The 20,126-nt window shown below is 41.1% G+C and overlaps 1 protein-coding gene across 15 annotated transcripts in view; it reads right to left on the minus strand.

Moving 5' to 3' along the window:
• Positions 1–3,750: 3,750 nt before the first annotated feature.
• Positions 3,751–20,126, minus strand: part of PLEKHA6 (pleckstrin homology domain containing A6) — a 280,897-nt gene continuing 264,521 nt past the window's right edge. For 11 of the 15 annotated variants that reach the window (XM_073587153.1, XM_073587152.1, XM_073587156.1 and 8 more), the window contains 9 exons: positions 16,205–16,334; positions 15,811–15,920; positions 14,485–14,667; positions 14,211–14,375; positions 13,983–14,000; positions 13,622–13,755; positions 11,432–11,574; positions 9,761–9,917; positions 3,751–7,812 (listed from right to left, as the gene is read on the minus strand). In XM_073587153.1, the coding sequence (XP_073443254.1) occupies positions 9,769–9,917; positions 11,432–11,574; positions 13,622–13,755; positions 13,983–14,000; positions 14,211–14,375; positions 14,485–14,667; positions 15,811–15,920; positions 16,205–16,334 (1,032 nt within the window). In that variant the 3' untranslated portion in view covers positions 3,751–7,812; positions 9,761–9,768. The remainder of the gene's footprint in view (positions 7,813–9,760; positions 9,918–11,431; positions 11,575–13,621; positions 13,756–13,982; positions 14,001–14,210; positions 14,376–14,484; positions 14,668–15,810; positions 15,921–16,204; positions 16,335–20,126) is intronic. The other 4 variants (XM_073587154.1, XM_073587162.1, XM_073587165.1 and 1 more) reach the window with 2 other exon arrangements.

Below are 20,126 nucleotides of genomic sequence, written 5' to 3' on the forward strand. Positions count from 1 at the left end.
GAAGAAGAAGAAGAAGAAGAAGAAGAAGAAGAAGAAGAAGAATGTAAAAAAAGGAAGAAGAAGAAGAAGAAGAAGAAGAAGAAGAATGTAAAAAAAGGAAGAAGAAGAAGAAGAAGAAGAAAGAAGAAGAATGTAAAAAAAGGAAGAAGAAGAAGAAGAAGAAGAAAGAAGAAGAATGTAAAAAAAGGAAGAAGAAGAAGAAGAAGAAGAAAGAAGAAGAATGTAAAAAAAGGAAGAAGAAGAAGAAGAAGAAGAAAGAAGAAGAATGTAAAAAAAGGAAGAAGAAGAAGAAGAAGAAAGAAGAAGAAGACATACATGTCTGGCAAAATATAAATGAGGCTAACATAGTCAATATCTTTGTAACTCCTAACGTCTTTAAAAAAAAAGTTTAATTCCTGCTATTCCATTTGATTGGGCTAAACCTCTATGGCTTTAATGTCTCCTCCACCTCCCACAATATATTCTACATTATTCTTAGTTGCTTTTCTTCATGTAGAATTAACCTACAAGGAAAAAAAGGGTTTTTTTTAATTCCGATATTTTGGCCCAATCATTGACTTGCATTGGTTCCCGGTATCGGAATCGGCGATACCGATACTTTTTTTTTTTTAAGATCGGCCGATCCATTCCGATCCGATATTTTCAAGTATCGGCTGGTATCGCTCAACTCTACCCATGCTGCATTTTTTTCCGCAAAATAACACATTGCGAAAAAAACGCAGCATGCTCATTAATTTTGCAGAAAATCTGCGGATTTGCCGCTATGTTCATTGTATTAGGATGCTCCGGAAAAAATGTGAAAATTGCACAAAAAAACGCGATAAAAATGCGCAAAAAAAGCCAAAAAAATACTGTAATGGTAATGTAAAATATAATGTAAGATTCCCCGGATTTATCACATAGCATAGTTCAGTGTGTAAATATAAGATTCTGCAATGTCAATGTGGGGGGCTTGACCCCACTTCCTTTCCTTAGCTTGTCACACATTGCAGCCTCTGCCTGCATCTGCATTCACAGCTTGTTAACACGACACCAGATCTTTCCTGTCTCCCCCCCTCCTCACTGCAAGGAATGTTAATTAGCCAGGAGAGGATTTTCCTTTGTCCTCAACATGTGAGTGTATGTAAGTGTGGGAAATATTAAAGAGGCTGTACCTCAAACCTCGTCCGTGACAGAATTAAAATTACATATTGGGACGTGCGCCGATCGGGCTTCCCTACAGTGGTTCTTGCTAAATTCTAGCATCAATATAACCAGAGAAACGGAGTTCTCCTGAACAGAGCGGAATAAACAGCTAGTGTTTGATGTCATTACAAAGCTAATTTCAATATAAGATGAATGATGGTTCTGCCGATATTCTGCTAGGTTCTCAAGCCCAGATATGATAGCTATAAGTTTTCAGAACCCAAATCTGTACTTTGAAAAGGGAGGACCGTCTCCAGCCAGCCCCTTTGGTGATGTCACAAGCCCAGACTTATAAGTCTGCAACTGAGCACCCCCCCAGTCAGTTGCTGCTTGGGAGCTCTGTGCCACAAGACCTCATCCATGAACGATGTCTGGCTCCACCCCCAGCATGGTTTTGCCTGAAATGATCTAAGCAATATGTAAGTGTATCTCCGCTTTTAAATCCCTTTTATTTGTAATCGTATTGTACATATTTTAATTGTCTCATTCCGTAAAGTCTTTTTATCGTCTGTAAACACTGCCCATCTTTTGGGAATAAACTATAAAATTTATTAGTTCTGCCTCCTTGCTCTGTGACGAATGTACACGTGCCTGAGGTAATTACGCTACTAATTTGGGGTTTGCTACGGACCTTCTTAATTAAATTAATGATTAAGAGAATCGTTAGCTGGTGGCAGCGAAGTGTAGTCCTGGTTGGGTGGGTGAAGCTGGCAGTGACGGAAAGGGTTTTATAAGCTTTTGTGTGGCTGCGGCCAGAGCATTTATAATTCCTTCGCTGCAGCGCGCCTAACAGCCAATCCGCGGCCCGTCTGGCGACCAATTATCCCAGGTGTAGTTCCCTGACTGACCTGAGGGTAAGGGGGGCGCCAGAAAGCAGCAAGTTCCAAAGTGGAACTGGAAAGTGGGATATACATAAATCCCGACAGCTTGTAACATATTGTGGAAGTGGTGGGATAACTAAAATAACCCCTCCTGCGGTAAATTGTTAGGGCAAGACTAGCTTGCTGTTTTTTATCACATGGTGCCAGCAGTGGGATAACCAAGATAAGCCCCCCTGTGCCTGTGATAGCCGTGTGCGGCCAAAGGTCCCATCCCCTGGTCCGTGACATATTGGTGGCAGCGGTGGGATTGTGACAAACGCCGAAAAAAATGCGGATTTCCTGCGAAGGAGTTCGGTTTTGCTCAGGAAAATTCTGCTTACGTGGGCACATAGCCTAAGGTGTGATTTCATCTATAACTTCCACAAGCCACATACTGTAACTATGGCGCTTTGAAGTATTCTTACTACCAGTGATGCGCTATATGTCATTGGGCCACTCAATCACAACCTTCTTTGGATACCTGTACCTATGCAAACTTGTCTTTTAATCACACCTTAATGTATTCAAGTTGCTTAAATAGTAGCTAAATAGAAGTGTTAATCCACATGGTCTTAACACCACCATTAAAAAAATTGCTGCACTGACATTACTCAGAGCTGTATTATTACATCTCACACACAACTTAAGATATACTGGGGGGTGTTATTTTCCTGCTGTAGTACCTGCTTATGATTGGTCAGCATTATACAGGAAGAAGTACATGTCCCCAGTGAAAACTGTGTGATAACACCCACCACTTAAATAAAATAACTCATTACGTGCCAAATACTTTGATTGCTAATATCTGTGCAACAAAAAGGCGAAATTAAAAATAAATCAAAATAAAAACAACAAATGCTTTATTCCGCTCTGTAAGGCTATTTGCACACGTTGCGGAATTGCCGCGGAAATTTCTGCGGGAATTCCGTAATTCCATTCCGCGGGAAATATGCGAGAAAACCACATTTTAATTCCCGCCTATTTCCCGCAGAAAAACTAGTGCTTTGCAAGAGTAATTAGCTTGCAGAATGCTAGCGTTTTCCAAGCGATCTGTAGCATCGCTTGGAAAACTGATTGACAGGTTGGTCACACTCGTCAAACATAGTGTTTGACGAGTGTGACCAACTTTTTACTATTGAGGCTGCCTATGCAGCATCAGTAGTAAAAAGATATAATGTTAAAAATAACAGCCTGGTGACGCTGCGAGGGATATCGGAAGGTGAGAATATGATGATTTTTTTATTTTAATTCTATTTTTTACAGGGATATGGTACCCAGAGCCTGGAGAATCTCCTGTCCTCTACTCCGTGGGTACCATCTGCAAATGTTCTGCTTACTTTTTGCATGGTGGGCACAGCCACATGCGGAAAGTAAGCAGAACAATGCATTCCTATGTGTGCGGATTTTCCCGCGATTCCGCACAAAGAATGAGCATGCTGCGTATTTTTCCACGATGCAATTCCGCCACGGAAAAATCCGCAGCATTAGCACAGCATGTGCGGAATCACATAGGAATGCATGGGATGCTTTTTTTTCCCCCGTTTTTGCGGCAAAATCGCGCATCTAAAGTCGCCGCGAAAACGCAAAAAAAAAAAGCTATGTGTGAACACAGCCTAAAAGCGATTACATCGCGTGTCCAGTTCAACATGAAAAACTTGGTGAAGGTCATCTTTAAAACACTTCATACAAAACACAGACTCAATGATTTTGCTGGTATTTTCATTTTATTATTATTTCAGAGGCAAATGCTGGATAAAGGTGCAGAACAGTGCTACCAGTTTTGTACCAACAAATACCATACACAAAATACATTGCAGATTTTTTGTTTTATTTTCTAGTACTAGTAAAGTCAGTAACATAGACAAACCTAAAAGCAGATTATGACATGGAAAATAGAGTGCAAAAATAAAATCCATGAATACTGAGTCACCCAATCTGCTCCCGTAGTTATCATTACCACCAAAGTCACAAGAATACATGATTCTCCACACTACAGGGTCAGCGGGTCAAGATATTACATAGTATATTCATGTGCATAAATGGCTTTGTTGTCTTTATTCTACACAAACCCTCCAAATACACAATTGACACATACCGAGTTCCCTTTTTCTTGTGTATACCACTATCTACTTGCATCCATTATTGCATGACATACTACTATGGATGACCACGAGGCACAGTAATTTACAAAAGGGAGACGTTTTGTTAGTAGTGTGATTAAAAGGGTTGTCCAGAATTGTAAAGTCATGATTGCTTTCTGCTAGAAACAGCATACATCTGACCATGAGCTATGTGTGATATTGAAGCTCAGCTCCACTGAATTGGGATGTGATGCAATACCACACACAACCTGTGGTCCGGTGTGGCACTGTTTTCAGATGAAAGCTGACATTTTTCCTAATCCTGAACACCACCATGTAAGCAGGAGGCAGCCATATTGTGGAAATGTAAAGAGCCCTAAAATTCCAATATACACTGAATGCCATGGCTTTTAGTGAGCTCATTAGTTCTTATAGTGCCTAATATTTGGGCCACTTTCTTCTGCCTTCCATCACACAAAGTGGCTCTCTCTGCAATGTTATATTCTACCACCAATTCTTTTTATTTTGTATTAACACATTTGACCAGTTTAAGGGTAGACATCTGAGGTTTTGTATATTGTTACCACACCAGTATGTGGCTATTTTATATAAAGGAAGATTCCAGTCAAACGCTAAAAAAAAAAAAATTAAAAAAATAATAATTTACAATGTAATGCTTGCATATGTTATCTAAGTGTGCATTGTAAAATCTGTATTCACTGTTATAGTGTATCTTCTACATTGTCGCAGCTTGTGGCACACGCCCTACACATCAGTAGGAAGGCGCAGGCAATTATCTACCCGCTATGCCCTGTCCAGTGCTGGTTTCACAAGTGTGACTGTTACGGTCTGTGATAAGACATGGGTATTCTAACCCAAACTTATGTCAGCAGGTTTTTGCTATGTAATCTAACAGCAGAATGAGGTAGGGACAGAGACACTAATTCCAGCACTTAGAGTTTTCCATGTTGTAGTTTTAGCAGAGTTTAGAGTGTTTTAACCCCGCCAGAACTCTGATTGGCAGCTATCTGTGAACACTGTATATTGCCAGAAAGCCGCTAATCAGTGCTGGGGGTATGGCTGGACCAGAAGGCACGAGGCCAGTTGTCCTGTAGTGATAATCTTCTGGTGATAAAACATTATTAATATAAGTATTCAAACAGCATAAGGCTGGTTTCACATTAGCATTTTTTTGCGCAGCGCATCGTGCGCGTCCATGCGTCCCTATGTTTAACATGGGGGGCACTTGGTCTTGCGTCTGCACGCGTTCGTATGCGTTTTCATGCGCATGTGTTTTTTCAAGGTGTGTACCTAGGAGTGCCAGATGCAACCTGTTGCATTTTTGGGTCCGCAGAAAGGCGTAAAAAAAACGCTTGTGCACGGAATGCGACAAAATAATGTATTACAGTCTATGGGAACGCAGGCGTGCGCATGGACATGCGTTCGTCTACGTTTTTATGCGCATGTGTTTTTGGTGTAAAAATGTGTAGACGCTGGATTTAACCCCTAGAGAATGAATGTGCATAAAAACGCAAACACGTGCAAAAACGAATGATGCGTTTTTTGCATGCGTTTCTATTGCGCACGATGCGCTGCACAAAAAAACGGTAATGTGAAATTAGCCTAACACAGCCCAGTATGTGACACGTCCCTGGTATTGGGGTCTCTTCCCTTATGTTATGGTGCTGTTAGATTACATAGCACAAACCTGGTGCCAGATTCCCTTTAACAGCCTCATAAGCCTATATAATGATGTTGCGTTTAGGTCAAAAGACCCCTGGCCAATCCAGAAATTTTGGTAAATACAAACTGTGAAATTTGGGTTTTGTGATACCAGCATTAAATTAAAACCGCCATGTTTTACTGAATACGGTCAGGGTTTGTTATTGTGGTTACCTGCACATTTTGTACAAGTTAAAACACATTTTTTAACATATTTCATCTGTAAAAACTATTTGACCAGAAAGTGAACATAAAAGCATGTGCAGTTTTGCTGCAGGGTAATCACTGATAAAAAAGAGAAAATGAGATTAATAGATTTCTATTAAAAAACTGTGACAAACACACGTGTCCTACCGGGGAGTCCCAATATAGAAGTAGGTGAAGACTGGAATCTTTCTTTCGTACATGTCATAAGCAGCCTCACACACATTTTCTCATGCACATAAGACTATCATTTCTGAAGGCCACAGCTGAAATTTTCAATTAAAAATCCTGTTAACAATATTTCCCTTTTAGGCCACAATTCACCTTCGGGTATATTTACAAGACGTTTATGACAAAAACACGAGGCTGAAACCTGCATATACAAGGCCGTCTGTATTTACAAAACTCTACCACACATTCAAGTTCCCTCTTCCACTTCTCTGCTCGGAACATTTTGTTTCCATCACCCGTAAGTATACACAATACAATCAGGGGGGTTGACCGGATGACCGCTTGGTATCAGTTACATATTGGAAACAAGGTATCAATGTATTTATTTATGAGGTTCACATTGGAAAGGGCCCCGAGTTACGGGGCTTAGTAGGAATACACACACCGATAATCTTCCAGTGATGGGTGAACATACAAAAAGAGTGCTGTACTATATGAATCGACAAGCGTCCGGCCCCGCAGCGGAGCACCATCATAGGAACCATCTACCCAGATCCCATTAGATCAACAGTCTCTAGTTGACACTGTACAAATGCAAGGTTTATATGAAAAGATCAGAAGGATACTTTGAAAAAGCATATAAAGTTGATTTTTTTTCTAGACAAAGATTCGGGTTCTGTTCACGTTTTACAGTTCATTTTCTAATTTCAATTCCATAAAGCTAAATTTATTAGACATTAGCTAAAAATTAAAAAAAAAAATATATATATATATGGTCCACAGACTTCATCAGGCAATGAATTGGGATGCAGTGGTATCGGAGTCTGGTCCACTCAGTGCCTGGTGACTTGACTTCTGAAATAACATAGGGTCCATTAGTCTGTAGCGTTCCTAACCTATACGAGCAATATGTCCCATAATTATATACATACAATAAATATTCTTTATCATAAAGTAAAATATATATATATATATATATTTATATAGCTATATATAGAGAATGATATGCTTTGTACATTTTGCAAAAGGACTGTGGCAGGTAGGCATTACCCTGGCACGATATATATACATAGAATATAGCTGAAAGGCTAAGGGAATGCTATTTAGACGTGGTTATTGCTTTAAAAAGAAAATGCAGATTAAGCTTGGAGGGATGCTGCAGGCGTTCATTGCCAAAAATGATCATTAGATAAAATATTAAGTCAATTGATATAAATCAGTCATTTCATGGATGATTTTGGTGCTATAGTCCTTCATAAGTGACTTCCTATGGAGGTATGGTGACCACCATGACAGTGCTAAATTCTTCTAGCAGATTCTGGTGATTCTCTTGCAGATTCTTAGATATGTCCTTAAATATATCAGAATGTTCTGCAATAGTTATATTATTCATTTACCAAATTGGTAAAAACTGCTTTTGCATTAATGCTGCAATGCATCTCCCATTCCGTGGTCTTCTCTTCACTGCCGCTGTGGTTCCATTGAGCGTTGAGAACTGGTGAAGTCTTCTGGCATCAGGTGGGAGTGGTGGAAGGTATGCCTATATTACATCTAGGCTCTGTGTAACCTTGCAGCTGTGGCTGCCTGAGCTGTATGAAAACCATGAAGAAAAAGAGTTACTGAATTTGTGAGATAGGAGAAAAGAAGAGAGAAAATGGTGAGGAGAGAAGGAAAGGAAGGAGAGAAAAATGGAACGGTCATCTTACAATGGGGATAAGAAATTACAGAAGAAATCTATTGCGGCACTGGGAAATAATCATTTCTTCATGACATATTCATACAGTGTATTAATATTGTACTGTGGTTTAGTTTATTATGTGGATAGCGACAAACATATGATTTCTAAAAATTAAACCCAGTGGGTCTCTATTAGTATGATGCTCTAAATTGTTGTGTAGTTCACAGCAATCAGAGGTCTGCCTTAATTTCTTCAATTGGTAGCACATACAGGACAGATCAACCAGTTAAGATGTAAAGGCGTTTTACACAACTGCAATAATGATGGCCCATCCCTAGGATCAGTCATGTATAGAGTTGAGCACAAAGCTTTCAGCTGCCCTGGTCCAGCTTCTATTTTAGATCTCCATGTCAGCTGTACCAGGGCAGTCTTCACTTCTGCACCCGGCATCTGGGAACCTGATGATGTATGTACTTAATATCGTATGAGCACTTGCTATGTCCCTAAATGTCATGACTTGCTGTATGATGTTGCAAGAACTAGCATGCGTAAGAGGCACCCAGGATGCCGGAATGAGAATGCCATGACCTCGAGTGGAGCCTATTCCCAACTTCATGATGGAGCAGGGCCTAGTGAGAGCAAGAGGTGCACAGGCTGCCTGGCTGAGGATGCCGGGCACAGAAGTAAATTACAATAAGGACCCTGGACCAAGGCAGTGAGAATCTAGTCATGTATATAAAATAGGTGGGGGTCTGACTCCCTTTTTTCATCTTCATCCATCAGCTTTTTGAAGAAGCTGCACCTTAAGTGATACAGCTCCATACATTGCAAAGAGCTGTGCAGCTTCTGGTGCACTGCTGCCCCCTCAATTACCTAATCAAGGTAGTTCCACTAGTCGGACCCCATGATCTTATACTGATGACCTACTCTATAGATTGTCCTGAAATATTAAAACTCCTCTAACTCATTAATTATAGATCTCAATGGCAAGTTATTGGCTCCAAAGCTACCTAAAAAGGTAGTTGTCTTCTGCTGAATCTTTGGGTCCATATTTTGTATGAGATGGCAGCCCCCTTGAGAATCCTACAGCACTCTGGTTTGTCAGTCTCTTACAATAGTGCTAACATGCTATATACTTCCCTGCAGATTATAATTCCTCATATCAGTACTTACGTAACAGCTCTTTACTAGTGATGAGCGAGTATACTCGTTGCTTGGGTTTTCCCCGAGCATGCTCGGGTGTCCTCCGAGTATTTTGGCGTGCTCGGAGATTTAGTTTTTGTTGTCTTATCTGCATGATTTGTGACTTGCTGACAGGCTGAATACATGAGGGAATTCCCTAACAAACAGGCATTCCACACATGTATTCAAGCTGTCTAGGAGTCGCAAATCATGCAGATAAGACAAGGAAAACAATCTCCGAGCACGCCAAAATACTCAGCATGCCAAAATATTCGGAGGACACCCGAGCATGCTCGGGAAATCCCAAGCAATGAGTATACTCGCTCATCACTACTCTTTACTGCACTCATGATACATCTGATCTATGTACAGTAGAATACAAGGCCATCACTGATACATGACCATTTGCCAGAACCACTGTCCATTTCACTTTTGGTAATGGAGAATTTGGTCCTTAATGTCTTGTACTAACCTTAATGGATTTCAAATAGTAAAATGTGCACAATTGCAATTATCTACCATAAAACAGTGAAACCAGTCCTGCATACACTGCCAACCTATTTGCTGATCTCCTAAACTATAAACCGTGCTTTATATTCTCTTTTCAAAACACCTTCAGCCATGTTTGTTGTTTAATAGCTGTCACAGACATATATGAAGGGGAAGTAGCTTCTTACACTGTGGCTCAGACACACATGATGTTCGGCCCGTATTCCCCCGCGCTGTCACTGCTGGTGCTGCCGCTCCCTAGAGCCGAGCGCTCAGGAGAGGAGGGGAGGGTCTGAGGAGCTGGGGACGTGGGAGACGTAGGGGGGCTCGGGGTGGCACACATAGCTGGAAACAGAAAATGAGAATGAGGTGATGCAGCGAGCATGGAGGGGTTAATGCATGTATTTGTCTGTAGGCTAGGAAAAAGGAGAAACGGGAATTGACATCTTATGCTCTATCCACAGAAAACCTACCAGAATAAGATGCCAGAACTACAGACAGTGACGATAACAAGGTACGTCTTATTGCTGGGAAGTAACCAAGTGACACTTCCCAAGCATCTATTTCCTACAATTAAAACTGAAATTTTCTCTACATGTCAGGCTATAGGAAATGGTTAGATAAATAACACAGAGAAGCAAAATGTGATCCAACAAGATACTTGATTAGACGAGAATATTATATGGCAACTACCGAGTGTTATTTGTATGGGAAGAATCAGCTGCTTTACTGTTATCAAATGGTAATGAGTAATATTATTATTATTAGTCATCACTTCTTTCATAGAAAATTAGAAGATTCCAGACACATCTACGATTGTAGTGACTAAGGTCTCCGGCAGTCACTCTACAAATCTGAAGTATGAATCATTGGAACAGAGACCAAATACTTTTGTACTCTGATGCTACCTTAAGGGGGTGGGGTCAATTTATTTCTCTACTTACGTGAGGCTAAAAAATATTTTTTCCATTGGGTTTAATTAAATATTTTGCACCATATGCCTTCCAGAGCCTGTGTTGCATAGTGTATATCACAGGCTGCAGAATGAGTTCACTGAGAATCTGGCAGTGAGATCATTCAGATAAGAGTTACCAACTCTCCCATCCTTCTGTCGGTCTCTTTCTGTGCTCCTCTCAGACGATTTACGACCGCAGACCACACTAAAGTTAAATGTGTAGTGAAACAATGAGCCGGTAAAAGCCGACCGGTGCAACATTTTTAATGAAACCCATCTGCAAAAAAAATTTTTCTGCAAATCATGGAACTATTTCAGCAATGTTTCGAGTTTCACTCAAGGGTTTGTGCCATTCTATAGAAAAAAAAATTACAGCCAAAGTTGCTGCAGCTGATACCAGAAGGTCTCCTCCTCACCCAAGTTCTTGAGAGATAATGAGAACATGTCTATAACAAAGGGAAAGCTATTTTGGAGAAGAAGGTTATTCAGGAACATCTACAGGCCAGGCTCGTGATAAAGAAATGAAAGCCACTGGACTGTGTCACCATCTCACCTTCTCAGTCCATATAAAAGTCTTATTACATTGGACCGCTATACAAAGCTTGAGACTTAATACAGAGGCTGGTTTAATAAATTCACATGCAGCATTGCTTACATCTGAAGCCATCTATAATAAATATTCACACTTCAGCATAACTGTGATTTATGTCTATGATTTATCAATGTATTATTCATCTAAAGAGCGACTTTTATGCCAGCTCTAAAGAAGACTTTATATGTCATGATGCTCTTCACAGTTTGTGCTGCCCTAAAAGCATTAGTTTAGCCATGTCCTTACAGCATGATTGTAATACCTGTGATCTGATGAATTACTGCTCTTGTGGAAAAGTGCGGAATTGCTTACCAGACAGGAGACGGCCCCGACGAGAGGCTTCCGCTGCCAGAGCGCAGGACAGCTCAATGCGCTTCTCCTGCTCCTGAAGCTGAGATTCAGGATCTGGAGGCAACTCCATCTCAGAGTCACTTAAAGGAATAACATTCTGCAAACTTAGGAATGGACAGAGAAGACAACATTTTAAGACATGCATAAGTAAAATGAAGCACTCAGGTCAGTCTTTAGTTTTTTCCAATACCATATTCAGAATAATTTAAGGGCAATATAATCTGCCTCCAGGACTTATTTTCAATGAAAAGGGAGTTAACAATGTGAGATATGTATATAGATCAGGAGAGCAAACTGTCAGTCATTACATGTCTCACACTAGTAACATCCCCATTCATTTAAAATAAGCTCTGGAGACAGATTCTCAGTGAGATCTAAGCCAAGCCCATAGCTCTTAAAAGTTAATTTACATAATTTTAAAAATATGAATTTCTCGCAAATAAAACATTGTTTTGCAAATATCATGAAATCATTTTATTCAACTTTCTATGACCTGCATGCGCATATAGACGGCTCACAAGGGTTCTGTTTATGGGACAATGAAACTTGATTGGATTTTAGATAAAGCATTCCTCATCTTTTACCATTACATTACTTTCATAAAAGTAAATGTAGGAAGAAAACTTCTTCAATGCATTGTCATTTTCTTATATTTATTTTAAGCAAGAAAACAGGTTTATCGGCTTTTAACATGCTTTAGGCCTCTTTCACATGTCAGGGTCTCCGGTATGTGTGGTGACAGTTTTCACACGTACCGGAGAAACACACACTTAGACCCATTCAAGTGAATGGGTCTGTGCACGTCAGTGTGTTTCCAGGGACCGTGTGTCCATGGGCAAAATATGCTGACATGTCCCTTTTTTTAACAGCAGCACAGGCCACAAAACATCCCGCACACATGCACACGGAGAACATCTGTGTGTCATCAGGGTGACATCAGGTGTTCCCTGAACCCAGGTGCCTAAGACCACTCTCATCATTCTCCCCTACTCTGCCGGTGATCAGCTCCGTCCAAGCTGATAACTATTTATCCCCAGACATGGATTACGGAGTGGGACAGAACGTCGGACAGGTGAGAGATTTTTTTTATTATTTTTGTTGACTTCAATTGAATGGGCGTTAGGTGAGTATAACTGTGTTTGTTATTTTTAAATAAAAATGGAAAAGTGTGTTTTGTTTTGATTTGAAATAAAAGACTTTATACTTGCTGTGTTTATTTACAATACAACTATAGGATCAGTAATGAACTGGTGTCTTATAGACGCCGCTCCTTTAATAAGTAGTGGGCTTTATGTCACCGGACAATACAAATGTGACATCAACCCCACAAATATGAAACCAACTTGCTACTGCTACAGTGGGAATAGTCAGGCAAAGCGCCAGAACCGGCGCATCTAATCAATGTGCCTTTTCTGGGGCAGCTGCGGCTGCCATTTTTAGTCGGGGGGCGGTCAATATCCATGGCCCCTTACCAGCTGGAGAATACCAGCCCCCAGCTGTCTGCTTTAGCAAGGCTGGTTGTCAAAAATGGGGGGGACCCCACGCCATTTTTTTTTCCATTATTTTTTAAAATAATTTTAAAAGAAGAATGATCATTGTGTGCCCGTCATTCTTCCTCAGCCGGTGTAAAGAGGCGGGGAAACAAGCGTCAAACAATTTCAGTATTGTCACTCTCATTTACCAGTCTGAACTCAGCGCATCTAAATGCAACCTAAATGTTTGCGTGTGTGATGGTGCAATATGTTAGTATTTAGGGCCTCACATTAAACTTTTGCCCAGGGCCCCACTTTGTCAAAACTGGCACTGACTACTGTATGAACTGCATAATAATCGAGAAGCTCAGTTCAAAATTTGGACCTATGGATCGGTCATCAATACATATGCCAAGAAAAACGCCTTTAATGCACATGATGGGGAAGTGCTCCAGGTTGGATTTTCTTTCTATGGAAGATTGCTTTTTTCAGTCTTATGTGGTTTTACTCTTGCAAACTGGAAAAGGTGAAAGTGGTTCAGTAAAAAAAAATAATTAAAAATCCTACCAAAATGATTTTTTAGGCAAAAATAAGAGCATTTCAGAAAAAAAATATATCTCTAATGTCCATAGCTTAAAATCGTAAATATAAAAGGTAGATTTGACTAAATGTGTCCAACCTTGATTTGGCGATAAGTGTTTTTATCCTTTCCACCTTCCTCTGCTTCTCTTGCAGCTCCTCTGGGCTAAGAGGACTCACGGGTTCCATATCAATGTAACGCTCTGGAATGAGCACCTTGTCTGGGGTGGAGAGCTGAGACATAGAGACGGACATACATAATGTGATACATACAGTGCAAATGATGCTGCCTCCACATGATGCACAATGTGTCAGAGATGTGGCATGTTTGCAATGGCATGCACTGAGACCATAGTGACTTATATTCAACATATGTGAAACACAAGTATGGGACTGTTTATGGTACACGTGTGTGCATGGTAAAGTGTGAAAATCGGGTATAAAATTTCAGGGAGTGGCACCTTGTCTGGTGTGTTGATCTGAAACACAGAGGGGAACAGTTATATTGGTAAAACAGGTAGAGGTTAACCGGAAAAAGAGATATAAGTTGTGAGACAATAAGAAGAACGTAAGTGATTGGAACATAGTGACTGAGGCAGGAAAACGGACAAAAGAAAAGAGGGGTAGGAAATATATAGGTGAGTTAAAGAAACGGGAATTAATTTAATGTTTGTATTTTAGGTAGTTACCTCTCTGTTGATATCGACATCAAAGCCCGGAGGGTCCACCTCCATTTTGCGGAGACGGGCGATTTCTTCTCGAGGGGATTCATATGATCTTTGGGGCTCTTGGGATCGGATAGCAGCTTCAAGATCTGAGATGTCCACCTCATGAATGCTACGATGTCTCCGCACCTGGCATCAAGGAGTGATATGTTGTGATCGATGTACATAAGCACCCCATAGAGGTGTAAAATGAATTTGCTTTACGTTAGTAGTACTAGGTAAGTTAGGCTTGACTCACCACTCGGTATGCGCTCGCTGGTTTTGGAGTACTGGGGTCTGTCTGCTGTCCAGATGGGAGCTGAAGACTTCGCCTCTTTTCTTTCATCGAGCCACTCTGATGGCGTTTCATGCGATCGATCTGTTCCTCTACACTCATTTTAGACTTAATCTCACTGGGAAACAGGGCACTCTTTGGTCGTTCCTATCAACCAAGTAAAAATTTTAGCAATAAAAGTACCGTATATTTTACTCAGAACAACTTAAAGAAGACCTGTTGCCAGTTCAAAAGTTGCAATTTTTAGCTCATATTTTGGTTTCATATTTTATTCCCGCTGCTTCCTTTAGTTGTCTTTTTTTTTTTTTTAAATCTGCCATACAGTTCCATAAATATGGGCCTTTTTATTTTGCACCACTTCTTATGGTCTTTACCAAAGGAGCGTTCCTCACAGGGCAATAATGCAATGCAGCCTAAAGACACACCCATGAGAATTGTGAGAGCCAGACCCCTTTGGCAAAAACCATAAAAACTAGCCCTGAATAAAAAAGCCCATATCTCTGCAACCGTATGTCGGATTTTAAAAAAAAAAAAAAAAAAAAAAGGAAGTAATAATTATTCAGTTAAGCAGCGGGAATAACACAGGAGCAAAATCTTCACATTTTTGACCTGGGGACAGGGCCTCTTTAAGGCCCCCATACAGACTAGATGAAAGTTGGCCAAACCTGTAAAATTTTACAGGACAGTCAATGTAACAAATGATTTAGGGTATGTGCACAAGTTACGGATTTGTGTGTGGAATCTGCAGAATCCGCAGGTCAAAATGCCTGCATTTTACCTGCGGATTTAGCCTGTGTTTTAATGGAATGGGTGTAATAACGCTGCGGAATCCGCACAAATAATTGACATGCTGCGGAAAATAAACCGCTGCGTTTCCGCGTGGAATTTTCCGCAGCATGTGCACAGCATTTTTTGCTTTCCATAGGATAACATGGTACTGTACATCCCTTGGAAAACTCAGGGACAAATCCGCAGGCAAATCCGCAACGTGTGCACATACCCTTAATCTCTCCCCTGACAAATTGACTTTGAGAGAGAGAAAGATCTGGCAGTTAAAGTTGAGCCTCTTGTTTTCAAGAGAGATAAGCCACTGGCAGAGGTGAATGGCAGTGGCCTTCTTTTTGCCGGTTGAAAATACATGAACGTTTGGTTAAGAGAAGCGGTTGTGTATAGGTGGGTGATAAACAGAGTAATCCTTTATCCAGTGCTTAGATAAAAATATTCACATCCAGTGGTAGAGCAATAGTGTAAACACATAAATATAAAGAAGTCAATTCATTTTGGTCTTACCCGTGATATTTGTCCATTTGGCGCATGGCTCCCCCCTCGTCTCACCACTGTCGGTTTTGGCATTGATCCTTCTTCATTGGGGGACTTAGTTCGTGGAGGGACAATTCCAACTAAATAAACAGAGATAATAAATAAGAGAATCCTACCAAATGGCTGTGCATTGATAACTCATTGTTAGGCTGGAGTCACACTGCCGTATTTCTCGTGCGATAATCGCATCGCACTGCTCGGACTGGCCAGCACCTCTCCTGACCGGGGCATCACAGCGTGATGGATTACTATGTATTTGTCAAGCTCAAGTCAGGAGAGCCGACAGCCAGTGCGAGTTTTACGATGCGATACTCGCACAAGAAATATGGCAGTGTGTCTCTGCCCTTAATAGAAGTTTTATCACCTTTATTGATGGCCTGTTGTTTCTCATTTTCTGGGTCTGGTTTTGTCTGCATGGAACTGATTCCTTCATTGGGGAGAGATGTTGATAGTAGAGGTGATTCTCTCTTGTAGGACTCCAAACTTGGCTTCATCTACGAAAATTAATTGGACATTAAAATTACAAATATTTGTGAGTGAAGTGAAAGAAAAAGTAAGAAAAAAAAATAGGGAGAATTTTTAAAGATTATTGGACAATATCGCAAATTTGCATAGTTTCCCTAACTATGTGTCACTGAACACTTTAAAAAGCATTAGTATAGATAAGTGGACAAAGTCTACATATCGAAAATACTATAAAATACCATAAAAAAAAGCCTATTTGTTATTGTCTGAAAAGCAGCTTCAAAATAAAACCTATAAGAAAACTAAAATGTTGATTGTAAATTACTATCACAAACTGGCACATACATGTGAGGGGATTTTGACAATTTTGTGAAATTGTTCACAAAATCAATTTTTAAAAGGGGTCATATATTTTCTAATTAATAACTAAAGCTCTTTGTTCACAAAAAAAACTTTTTTTTTTATAATATAATCCATTAGAAATGTATAACCATTTACAGATTAAAGGTATTTATTGTATTGATTCTGCACACAGACAAGTCATTCCATCAGAGAAAATCTTGTCACCAGGTTTTTGCTACCTCATCTGAGAGCAGCATCATGTAGGGGCAGAGGTTTGATTTACAGTGATGTATCATTTACTGCAATTTTAATAAAATCATTATTTTATCTTCTGCAGATCTTGCTGTTGTCTGGATGCTGAGGTCACTGAGAAATCGCGACAGAGTGAGGTCACACGATCGCAGCGTCTGGTGACACATACACCTGTGGTAGTTAGAACGGCTTCACCATCCTATTAGCAGTTCTGGCTTTCTTGGACTCTTGGAATTATTGGTCTTGGGTGATATCAGCTGTTCTGAATTGTTACTCCCAGCACCCTCCTCCTTGCTTCTGACCTTGCCAGTAATAGCTCATTCTGACTGGTTTGGTGTTGGAGGAGTAGCTTGTGTTTGAAATAGGCGTTTAGAGAGTTGTTCTGGAGACTGCTGCATGGAGTTGGTTTGAGTGCTTATCATTATCCTCACCTATTTGGTTTTCCTACCTATCCCGCCCCTGTTTTCCACTCTGTTTTGCGAGTGTATTTTTAATATTGTAGTTTTCTTTCATCCCTCTCTGTCTTCCCTTGTCTGTATGGTTAGTGTAATCCTATACACTTCGGCCTCACACCTCTCTGGGTGGTGGAGGGAACAGATAAGGAATAAAATAGGAATATAGCAAGGTACATGACTCTGGAGTCTCCACCTTATGGGTAATTCAGGAAACAAGGGTAAAATAGGGCGCCCCTTAGTTCGAGGTAGAAGGTAAGTGCCCACAAGCCCTAGTTACTGGGTGACAGCTGAGCTCTGTATAACCCCACCAACACCACTGATTGGCACTGTTCTTAGGCAGAAAGCTGGCAATCAGTGGTGGGGAGGGGTTTTAGAGAGCTCATGAATATGAATGACTAAACGGCAGAAGGTTTACTAGTAGAGATGAGCAAACGGTGCTAGTCTCTCTTTGAAGTCCGTTTTACAGCTTGGAAGTCAAGGGAGAGAGAGTGATTTTTTAGCAGTAAAGGTTGGGCCACCATTCATTACTGTGGGGTTCTAGTCCAGGTTCAAGTACAGTTCTGGGTCGGCTCATACACATTTACCAGTCCTCTAGTGACAATCTCATTTTTTTTTTTTTTTTTTTTTATCATAAAGGTTTTTATTGAGTTTTCAGAAAAAATACAAACTTCTCATACAAAAACATCAAGAACAGGAGCAATGAGTAGCAAGAGGTGGAATAACCTCGAGCCATTATTAGAATATCAATCTGGGACATTAAATACCCCTTCCAACAACAACTTGAACATAGAAGCGGGGAGAGGGGGGAGGGGGAAGGGGAAGCAGCTCTACATGCATGGCATTCTTAGGCACAATCAATTTATTTATGGTGTAGGTGTCTGTATCTGGGGGAGGGCCGTTGCATAAAGGGAAGTGGCCCACGGATGCCATTGTTTAAGTCTCACCGTTCTCTTCTCTAGATTGGGGGTCAAGTTGGTTTCGTATAGCCAGTGTAGGTTGGTCCTCTCAATTAGTTCTGTTTTTGTAGGGGGGCTCACCGACCTCCACTTGTATGCCACACAGTACCTGCCGGCTATGAGAATGTGAGAAATGATATTTTTTAAAAGATCCGGAATCCCATCTAGGCCAATGTGTAGCACCGCTAAGGTTGGGTTTGGGGAAAGACGGAGACTAGTAACCTCATGGATTAGATTGAACACCTCCTGCCAGAAGTTAGATAACTTGGGGCAAAACCACCACATATGACACAAGGTGCCCCTGTGGTTGCATCCCCTCCAGCACAAAGGTGACATATGTGGGGAAAAAGAAGCCAGTTTAGTAGGGGAGTTGTACCACCGCAGATCAACCTTTTTTAATTGCTCTATGTGATTGAGACATGAAGAGAATTTGTGGATCCATTCTGAGGCCGCGAACCATTCTTGCGACGGAAGCTGAGAGGCTAGATCTTTTTCCCATTTGAGTATATACGGCAATTGTTTGTCCGGTTCCGGGGAGTTTAGCAGGTTATGGATGTATGAAAGGCCTTTGATTTTGCCATTTTGAAAGAATTTTTTAATTGCAGCGTGGTCGGCTGTTGTGGGAACCGGTAGGTGAGGAGCGGACTGAAGGAAGTGACGTATTTGAAAAAACTGGAATAAACTGTGTCGGGGGAGGTTAAATTTAACACACATTTCTGAGTACGGGAGTAGGACGCCTTCTCTATAGAGATCTGCTAGGGTAATTGGACCTCCACGTGTCCAGGCGGCAAGATTCAAATTCGGAATGAAGGCTTCCAGCGATCTAAGGGGAAGGCTGGGACCTAGAGCCTGTGACACTGGCTTGCTCCATAAGGACCAAGCTTTCTTTAGAGCTGCTGTGGTGGGTAGAAGATCGCCGGGGGGCGAAGGGGTTAGGAGCAGGGAGTCTATGAATTGTTTAGGGGAGTGGGCCTGTGCCCAGGTGTACTCAATCTGTAACCATCTCAAGTCTGAATCATTCTTCCACCAATCTCGAGCCAGTTCCAGGATAGCAGCTCTGTGATATGTTAGAATATTAGGAATACCCATTCCTCCACCACTGAACGGGGCATGAATACATCTCAGGGCTATTCTAGGTTTTTTCCCAGCCCATATAAATTTACTCATTAGCGAATGAATTTTGGTGAGATACCGTTGCGGAATTGTTAGGGGCAGGCACCGAAGTAAGTAGATAATTTTTGGGAGACAGATCATTTTAAAAGTCTGCATTCTCGCCACCCAAGAGAGCGGGAGAAGAGAAAGGCGAGTAAGTTCTTTATCCAATGAGGTGTGCAGGGTCAGCAGATTTTTCCGGATCACGGAGTGTAGCGGGGCCAGTATAATACCCAGGTAGGGGATTCCATCGTCTTCCCATTTGAAAGGGTAAAGATGAGAAAGAGTGGCTCTGGTAGAGGCTGGCAAGAAGAGCGGAAAAATTAAGGACTTGGTAATATTAAGCTTGTAATACGAGACTTGAGCGAAGGAGGACAGGATCTCCATTACGTGTTGTAGGGACACCTCTACATTAGTGCAAGATAAAATCACATCATCTGCATATAGACTGACCACATGATTTATACTCCCCACTCGAATCCCCGAGATCCGAGGGCATTCACGGATAGTCTGCGCCAGAGGCTCTATAGCAAGGGCATAGATGATAGGGGAGAGCGGACACCCCTTGCGTGTCCCATTGGTTAATTCAAAACTCCGAGATATAAATCCGGATGCCAGAACTTTGGCGTTAGGGTTAGAGTACAGCGCCATTATGGCATTAAGT

This window comes from Dendrobates tinctorius, unplaced genomic scaffold (genome assembly GCF_039654945.1).
Source record: "Dendrobates tinctorius isolate UK_male_01 unplaced genomic scaffold, ASM3965494v1 ptg000098l, whole genome shotgun sequence".
NCBI classification, from domain to species: Eukaryota; Metazoa; Chordata; class Amphibia; order Anura; family Dendrobatidae; genus Dendrobates; species Dendrobates tinctorius.